The 8,685-nt window shown below is 47.6% G+C and overlaps 2 protein-coding genes across 4 annotated transcripts; one reads left to right on the top strand and one right to left on the bottom strand.

Moving 5' to 3' along the window:
• The first annotated feature begins 367 nt into the window (after positions 1–367).
• LOC101756304 (binding partner of ACD11 1) lies at positions 368–4,527 on the top strand. 3 transcript variants are annotated; one of them, XM_004976942.3, is made up of 5 exons: positions 368–699; positions 2,064–2,183; positions 2,504–2,579; positions 3,297–3,410; positions 3,891–4,527. In XM_004976942.3, the coding sequence occupies exons 2-5, from the start codon at positions 2,068–2,070 to the stop codon at positions 4,302–4,304; spliced, it is 720 nt and encodes a 239-aa protein (XP_004976999.1). In that variant the 5' UTR covers positions 368–699; positions 2,064–2,067; the 3' UTR covers positions 4,305–4,527. The 3 variants fall into 3 exon arrangements, with proteins under 3 accessions (XP_004976999.1, XP_004976996.1, XP_004976997.1); XM_004976939.4 differs by having other exon boundaries at positions 373–699; positions 3,855–4,527; XM_004976940.3 differs by lacking the exon at positions 368–699 and adding an exon at positions 735–862 and having other exon boundaries at positions 3,855–4,527.
• Positions 4,528–6,561: 2,034 nt separating this feature from the next.
• On the bottom strand, positions 6,562–7,839 carry LOC101755897 (uncharacterized protein At3g28850). The gene has a single exon (XM_004976937.2). It carries the CDS (start codon positions 7,837–7,839, stop codon positions 6,565–6,567), a length of 1,275 nt encoding a protein of 424 aa, XP_004976994.1. The 3' UTR covers positions 6,562–6,564.
• Between the last annotated feature and the right edge of the window lie 846 nt (positions 7,840–8,685).

Below are 8,685 nucleotides of genomic sequence, written 5' to 3'. Positions count from 1 at the left end.
TGTCTTTTAATATTTTTTGCAATTGCATTCATCCTTCGGAATGGAGACCAAAGGAAACAAAACATAGTGCATGAACATGATTGAAATTAATCGTGCCCTTTTCGGAAGTCTTTTCAGACGTTCACGATATTTTCCCCTGATGATCCCATGTAGTCGAAGCCCATCCGCAACCTAGCCCAAGGCCGAATGTGTTACTCGTGCTCGGCCCAACAAAAGCCATTTTCCTTCGACGAGCCCATGTAACCGAAGCCGACCACGCGTCGCCGCCGCCTCCCGCGCGCGACGCGCCGACGGACGACACACAGTCCGAACCCGTCGTGAGTCCGAGCCATGGCCAGCCCATGAAACCACCAGTCAGCCAGCCAGTCGCCCAGTCCACACTGCCCCTAATCTCGAGAACACCACTGTTCTTTCTTCCCCACCCTCCCCATCACCTCTCCGCCCAACCGCCGACGTGAATCCCGGTGTGCGCGCGCGTGGGCGGACTGTTAGGTAGGAGATCGAGGTCGCCCCCTTGCCCCACACGCTACTAAAGGCCGCCCCGACGGGCTCCGGCGCTTTGGACTGGCTCGGCTTGGCCACTACCGTCTACCGCCGCCCTCTCTGCGCTTGTGCGGTGGGTGGAGTGCGGCTGCTGGTGCGAGAAGGATCGTCAAACCTAGCCGAATTGAGGGGAAGCGGTGGGTGTGTCCGATCAGGGTAAGGTCTCTCGAGCTCGTTTGCCCCCTTAATCACGTGGTGTTTGCTTCATTTTTTGTTAGCTCTGTGGTGATTTGCCGCGGAGGAAGCGGGATTTCTGTGCCTGCTTGCGACTGGAGAGCCTAGATTGATGGGATTGTGTAGCGATTGCATCGTTTTCTAGGTTGTTTGTGATATACTGTGATCTTCCCTCTCTGTATCGAGTTAGCTTGTGCCCTAATTTCCTTCAGACCTGTTCAATTTAGTTTCCGTTGAATAATCTATAACCTTTGTTCTCTCTGTTTTCTTCATTTTCTCCATTTAATCTTCATATTGTACGGATCAGCTGTGTGCTAGTGGTACCAACACTTGCGTGAAATTATAGGTTAGTTCATCTAGTTTTTCTAGGATGCATTAGTTTTTACTTGCTGAGGTTCTACAGCTTGATGAATGAATGCTTAAGGACTTTGAGGAGTAAAATACGATGAGTAGTTAAGTTCTGAAAAAACAAGTGGTAGTAGAAGGGAACATTAGTTATTAATAGTAGTAGGTGTAGTAGGTTTACTGAAATGCTATTTCATTTGATGATTGCAAGTTCACTGGATCCATGCTTTTTTCTGCAGTGGTGTTTGATTAATCAATCTTACAAAGTTCTTCTACTGAGGCTTCCCCTGTTAGCAGGAAGTGTTTATGCCTTCCTTGTTTTTGAGCTACTTAGGGCACCAATCTTGCCTCAGCATTGGTCTTGCGATCAGAATTTTCCTAGATAGCCTCTTATAACAAGTTCAGCTTCATGGAATAGAATAGTTAAGAATGAGGGTGATTTTGCCTTCTGTCAAATGGCCATGTAGCATAAGGTGATTTCAGTGAAATTCACACTTGAACTTCTCAATCCCCAGCCTGAAAGAAAACAGAGGAGAATACATACACTGTTAAGAAGATAATGTATTCCTGTTAAGCTGCAGCAGGTTACCTTGTGCTTGTATATTGCTTGCACTAAACTGTATAGTATGGTTGTCAATGTACTGGTGATGCTGATGGACTTTTGAGTGGGCCAGCTGATGGGTGTATGATATATCCTTTTATTTTGACTGCTATTGATTGTTGTGTAACTATTTTCTACTTCTACTTGAAAGCAACATATATTCAATTAGATTTTAGTTTTGATGGAGACCTAGCACTTAATTATTCTTTAGGGCAAACAGATAAGATACAATAAGGTTAAACAAAAGGTTCTTTCCCATGAGATACACAAGCTGAAACTACTTAGTGCTTCTATTGATGTTACATACTCTACTGACTTTTGTCAGAAACTACCACGCCTGTCCATTTCACATGTGTATAACAGGAAATACTAATGTTCTTTAATGTTTGATGGCTTCCAGAATCATGAGTGAAACAGGGTACACAGTACAAGTCACTAACCTGTCGGGCAGGGTATCTGAAAGTGATCTTCATGAGTTCTTTTCGTTCTCTGGTCCTATTGAGCATATAGAACTTATCAGGTGTTCTTTTTTACCCTCTTTCTTTTTTTGGTTAAAGCAAATCTGATTTATCTCACTCGTTTTGCTTACTAGATAAATGGCATCTTTAATTTTCTTAACAAAAGAGGATAATTGTACCTGCGACATGTTCTATCAATTCAAACATGCTAGTTAAAAAGCATTTGGTCTGAAAAAACCAATGCGGATACTTATTTTGATATCGATGCATTGAACACTTGTTGAGATTCACCATGCTTATTGTACCCTGGTCTCACAATTCAAATTTTGTTTTATGACATATCCTTGTCATCTATTTCATGATGAATTTGAAAATGTTACAGATCGGGAGAATATGGTGCTACTGCTTATGTGACATTCAAGGAACGCTATGCTTTGGAAACTGCAGTATTGCTCAGTGTAAGTTTTGTCTTTTTTTGACAACAACGTTCTCCACATAAATTAAATGGACCATTTTATTGGCATGTATGATTCCTATCTTGCTGTGTCTGTTTCCTATGACCGCTTCGTGTTGTCTCAGTTGATTTACTGAGAAATTGACTTTCCTATAACACAAGAAAGTTCTTAAATCTTTCTTTAGTGTGTACACCATTCAGACGAAATTTTCTTTCAGATTAAGTTTCTCCAAAATTTTGTTTATACTGAAGATCCCTAAAGCTTGATGTACTCAAACAATGTCACCTTGCTGTCCTATTCACCTTTATCCAACTATCTCAATTCTCAAATGGACACCAACTGCAAAAGAAATGTCATGCCTGGGTTCATAGGGTTGGGGGAGGTCCTTAAAACTGTAAAATGTTACCAGTTAAATAAATGTGCAGTGTCAGTCTTCTAAGCATTTCAAGATTGTGTAAATCTTTGGGTACCAATTAAATAAATGTGCAGTGTCAGTCTTCTAAGCATTTCAAGATTGTGTAAATCTTTGGGTAGTAAGCCCCATTATTTCAGTTTGATATAATCCAGTTTCTGCTTCACTTTTGAGTGACCTGGCAACTGGCCATATGGCCATATGCTTCTTTGCGGACCACTTTTATCAATGCTTTGTCGACATGTCTCTTGGTAGCAAGTAATTTATTTTTTGTTGTGCCCTTGTCAATACTTCACTATCTTCGACAGGGGGCTACTATTGTGGATCAGCCGGTATGCATAACTTATTGGGGACAACCTGAAGAGACTTTTAGTTTCTGGGACAGGCCAACTTGGGAGGTCGAGGAGGAAATTGAATACAGGGTACCCATCTCTCATTCTACCAAATTTTCCATAGTTAATAGTATTCAAGTACGAGAAGGGAATGTTATTTTGTAGATACAACTCATTCGTGCCATGAGGTGACCAATTTATCTCTAACTCACCAAACGTGATCTGCATCATACCAATCATGCTGATTTTAAAGCTGCTTGCATAAATGTCAATATAGCTATATGTGCAATGTAACTGACTGGTTATGCTCATCTTTCATTTATGTGACGAATAAGTTGGAATGTGTTTTTCACACTATAGAGATGCACAGTAATAACAACAGAGAAAAAAGAAGAAGGAAAATTTATCACCCCAGCTTGACCATCTCAAGATAAACTAGTTTAAATTCTCAAAATAATCCTCTTTGATGTCTGAACAGCAATCCACTATCCGAATTCCCAAAATGTAGGGGCTGACATTTATTTTTATAAACAGAACTACCAATCATGCCAGTTCAATACTACTCCACAGGAAGCTTTGACAGTGGCTCAAGATGTCGTGAAGACGATGCTAGCAAGGGGATACGTGCTCAGCAAGGATGCTTTGGCTAAGGCTAGAGCCTTCGATGAGTCCCGTGGGTATACAGCAGCAGCCGCAGCCAAGGCTGCAGAGCTGAGCAAGAGATTTGGTTTAACTGACAGGGTCAATGCTGGTGTTGGTGCACTCAGTGCTGGTGTTGGTGCAATGCGATCAGTGGACGAAACGTACGGCATATCAGAGACGACCAAGACTGTTGCGACTGCCACTGGAAGAACGGCAGCTAAGGTGGCGAACAGCATCGTTACCAGCAGCTACTTCTCTGCAGGAGCCATGATGGTATCTGACGCTCTTAATAGGGCTGCCAAGGCGGCAGCAGATTTGGCTGCTCATGGTAGGCAGAGTTAATTGAAAAATAAACACCCAATGCATCCTTTCAGACATGAAACATGAGGACAAGCACCGAAATACGATGCTTCAAATGTTGTTTGATGTATATCATAACAGACAACAGTGCTGTAAAAGGAGATGAACACTTCGTTTAGAACAAACACTTGTGCTCAACAGTTTATGTGTTGCAGATTGAGTCAAGTGATCGTGCAGTCATGTTTCTGACTTTCTGCTCATTTCATATTCTTTGTGATAAGTCCTGTCTTCTTTTGATATTGCGTGCAATCCTCTGCCAACAAGAGCTGCTCTTGTACTAATCTCAACTCTGAACTCAAATTTTGCAATCTGCAAAAAATTTCTGAACCAAGTCACCCATGCGGCATGCTCGTATATCTCCACTTTCAGTTCAGTAAGGCAGTTCATGTATCTGCACTCCTTTTCAGTTCCTGCACTGAGCAGCAGCAATTTTTTTTTTTCGCGATGGCGTTGTTAAAGGCCAGCTTGAGCCCCCAGTGGCCAAGTCCCCAACCAGGAGAAACGCCTCCTGAGTTGCACGAAGACGCAAGAGCAAAACCGCAGAACAGGTTCAAGATCAGTGCCTCAGCTCTAAATTCGTAATCTGCGAAAATTTTCTGAAGCAGGTCACCCAATGCTCAAGTATCTCCAATCAGTTCAGTAAGGCAGGTCATGTACCTCCACTTTCGCTTTCAGGTCGCCTCTGCTCCCATCAGAGCTGAACAGCAGGGAGTTTCTGACGATGGCGTCGTTGAAAGCAAAACCGCAGAACAGACTGAAGGCATGGGTCAGATGGGAAACAGCAGGGCCGCCATGGTCGCCTCCCCGTTGCTTCCTAATTCTCATCCATGGCGGAGTCAAGTTGAGGGTGGTTAGCTCTGGTTGAAAGGCGGTGGCTCGGTGCTGACGGGAAAGCGGCGCGCGTGGTGCCTACGGTGCCGGCGGCGCGGACGGGCGCGATCTCTAAAGAAAGGCGGCGATGGGGGCGGTCGCCGCCCGCCGCCGGCAGCGCGGCCTCGTCGGCCGCCGTGTATCCTGCCGGTAATCTTTTGCAGTGAACCACTGATTTGGATCGCGACTATCCATTATTTTTCACAGACCCCTTTATTTTGGATCGCGACTATTAATCGCGATCCAATATTTTACACTAAACCTTCTTTTTTCGATCGCGACTATTAATCGCGATCCAATATTTTTCATAAACACCCCTACTTTGGATACATATTTTGTAGAAAAGCCCTCTTCCTCCTCAGTTCGGATTCTCGTCATCCGCTTCGACGATCCGCCGGCGCCGATGTCCGCCGCAGCTCCCGTCCAGTGGAAGCGCAAGTTCCAGTCCAATCCTTCCCCTTCAAACCCTAGCTCCGGCTCTTCCCCTCTTCTGGCGTGTCAGGAAACAATCGAAGTGCTGCTGCTGTTTCTCTGAACCTTGTAGTTCTTTACCCGAACTTGCCTTTGATTTCCCGTTTTTCCACTTCTCTTCCTGTCTGGATCTTGCTGGTCCTCACATGGCGGCTCTTCCCCATCGACTTTGGTGATTTTGTCTGGGAGGAGAGGAGCACGCGATGAGCTTGAGGTACATGACCCGGGTGGCGCGCGGGCGGTGCGGTAGAGCACCGGCGGGTCCGTCAAGGACAAGGCGCAGTCGGCCTCGATGTCAGCGTCGATGGCGAGGAGCGGCAGGGCGCTTGTCGGACTTGAGCTATCAGCTGTTCGTGGCCTCTCTGTTCATGTGAAGAATAAACTATAAGAGATCCTGCAAATGTCAACCCTTGAGGCTGCGTGCAATCCTCTACCGACAAGAGCTAATCTTGTAAATGGCCAGCACCCGGGCCTCAGCTCTGAACTACTCCCTCTGTTCCAAATAAATTGTAGGTCGTTTTAGCTAATCTGCGACCACTGAACATTGTTCCATTTCTGAACAAAAGGCAATTTTCAGTTGTCTGCAACCGGAGAAATCTGTAATCCGGAGGACTGAATTGTCCTGGTAGAGTATTGTTCTTCCCTTGACAAATGTTTTATTATACGAATCTAATGTTCTGAAGCCTCAGTAGAATGGTTCGTCTCTGATTCGGCAGTCTTACCGAGCAGTTTCTCTTGAAATTCGTTTATTTTTTCATACATGAATGAAAACAGTAAAAATGCACAAAGAACTGCAAGAATCCTACCAAATTTCTATTATAATGCTCTTCACACTGTACAAACTACAAAAGCACAGACAAATAAACAACTCTAATCAACCACAGGACACGTGGTACAAGCATCAGCAGCAACAGACGGGGCATCTGACGAGGCCGTTCTCGTTGCAATCGGGGCACCGCCGGAACTCGCCGGCGTCGTCGTCCTCGACGAAGATCTTGCAGCTGCCGCAGCACGTCTCGCACGGTACGAACCGGACGTCGCCGCAGGCCGCGCACGCCTCCATGTAACCGAGCTTGCGCGTGGGTGCGGCGTCGCACCCGTCCAGGGCGCGCCCGAGCTCGCCCGCCTCGTGCAGGTAGTGCACATCCTCGGCGCCGCCGATGTACTGCCCGTCGACGAACACCCGCGGCAGCGCGGCGCCGCCGGTGAAGCCCGCGCCAAGGAGCTCCGCGAGCTCGGCCTTGAAGACGGCGTGCATGGAGACGTCGCGCTCGTCGACGCGCACGCCGTAGCTGCGCAGGATGCTGCGCACGGAGCAGCAGTCCACGAACGTCTTGCGCACGCCGCGGAGGCTCGTGAAGTACACCACCGCCTTCCGCTCGCCTCCCGGCGGCCACAGCGGCGACACCTTGGCGTCGCGGCCCTTGCTCCGCCTTCGCTCGATCCTCTCTTGGAACGCGTTGATGCGGGCACGAACGATGCCGGAGAGCTCTGGCATGTCGCCGGTGGCCGGCGACATTGGCGTGTCGCAGCTGGCATCCGGATCCTTCCTGCTCTTCCTCTCCTTCTGCCTTGGTGTCTCTGTTCCCTCCTCGGACGATGAGGTAACAGTCGGCTGCGACGGCGGCGTGTCCTCTAAAGCCTCCCGGAATCCGGACAGTATCTCCGGATCAAACTCCAAGGCGACGGGCGGCATGTCCATGTCAGCCTGCATCCACTGCGGCTGCGTCGTCGGCACCTCCACGACGCACCCGTGCAGCGACTCGTCGAACGACAAGCTCTGGTGCACGGCGCGCGGCGTCGGCGCGTCGTCGTCCTCGAGCCCGGCCATGAGCTCCCACGCGTTGATCACCTCGGGCTCGTTGGGCGGCGTCAGCGTCGGCGTGCGGGGCTTCACGGCCCGCTTCGCCGCCGCGCCCTCGCCGGGGAGCGCCTCGTCCTTGGCGCGGTCGTCGTTGTCGCCCTTCATCATCTCCTCAACCGAGAGGGTCGCGTACTTGTATGAGCCGGAGAAGCGGGCGCTGCCGGCGAGGCCGAGGGTGCCCAGCATCGACACAGCCTTCGACCGCAGCCGCTGCCGGTCGACGGAGGGCAGCGAGAAGCTCCGGCGCGCGCGGGGGTCGGCGCCGACCCAGACCATGTCGCGCCGCGCCTCGGTGGAGGTTGCGCACCCCATCGCCGGCGCGACGGCGAGGACGCGCGCGCTAGCCTTCTTCGTCCGTGCTCACGCGCACATGCACGCACGACTCGATGTGTCTCGATCAACGGCAACTGCAACCAAGGATCTAGAGCTCTGGGTGCTCGACAACGGCGGGGCAAAGAATGAGTTCTTGGTGGCGCAGAAACCTGAAGGTGATGCGGTTTTCAAGGAAGGAATGGATCCAACAGTTTGGCTTAGCTTAATTAGTCTCCATGAAACGGCGGAAAACAAGAACGGAAGTGACAAAAATAGGGGGTTGAGGACAGAAAGGCCAGCTGCCGGCTGGGACTTCAATTTTCACACCTTCGTTTAGATTCTTTTCTTTCCTTTTGCATTATTTAAGTATTGAATATAGCTTGCTGGAGATGGTTACGGATGATGGTAGGCACGAAGAAGAAGACTAAGTTTATTTATTAGAAATGTTTAAAGAAATAAATGGAACTGACGAATTGAAGAAAGGTTTTTTTTAATAATCTTGTCATTAATAACTACTCCATCCGTTTCAAATTATTGATTATTTTAATTTTTTTAGATACATAGTGTTTGCTATGTATTTAGACATGATCTATATATATGCATAGTAAATGCTACGTATCTGAAAAAGTCAAAACGACCTACAATTTGGGACGGAGGGAGTAACTCTAACTGTAATTGAAATTAATATACATGTTCGGTTATTTTGTTTGAAATAAAAAGGAAATGAGTCTCACAAAAATTATTTTTGTGATTATCATTACTTGCAGCCTATGGGGGTTAATCACCTTTAGAATAGCCTGGCATTAAGACAATCTCTCAAAAGATATTCTATAGATATGCATATGT

Source organism: Setaria italica, chromosome VII (assembly GCF_000263155.2).
Source record: "Setaria italica strain Yugu1 chromosome VII, Setaria_italica_v2.0, whole genome shotgun sequence".
Classification (NCBI taxonomy): domain Eukaryota; kingdom Viridiplantae; phylum Streptophyta; class Magnoliopsida; order Poales; family Poaceae; genus Setaria; species Setaria italica.
This window is presented reverse-complemented; position numbering and strand designations above follow the sequence as displayed.

Excerpts from the sequence above, each read along its gene's own strand:
- LOC101755897 (XM_004976937.2), bottom strand. The coding sequence starts at position 7,839 with ATGGGGTGCGCAACCTCCACCGAGGCGCGGCGCGACATGGTCTGGGTC.
- LOC101756304 (XM_004976939.4), top strand. The coding sequence starts at position 2,068 with ATGAGTGAAACAGGGTACACAGTACAAGTCACTAACCTGTCGGGCAGG. Across the intron at positions 2,580-3,296 it reads AAACTGCAGTATTGCTCAGT|GGGGCTACTATTGTGGATCA; the intron begins GTAAGTTTTGTC and ends TATCTTCGACAG. Across the intron at positions 3,411-3,854 it reads AGGAGGAAATTGAATACAGG|AACTACCAATCATGCCAGTT; the intron begins GTACCCATCTCT and ends TTTTATAAACAG.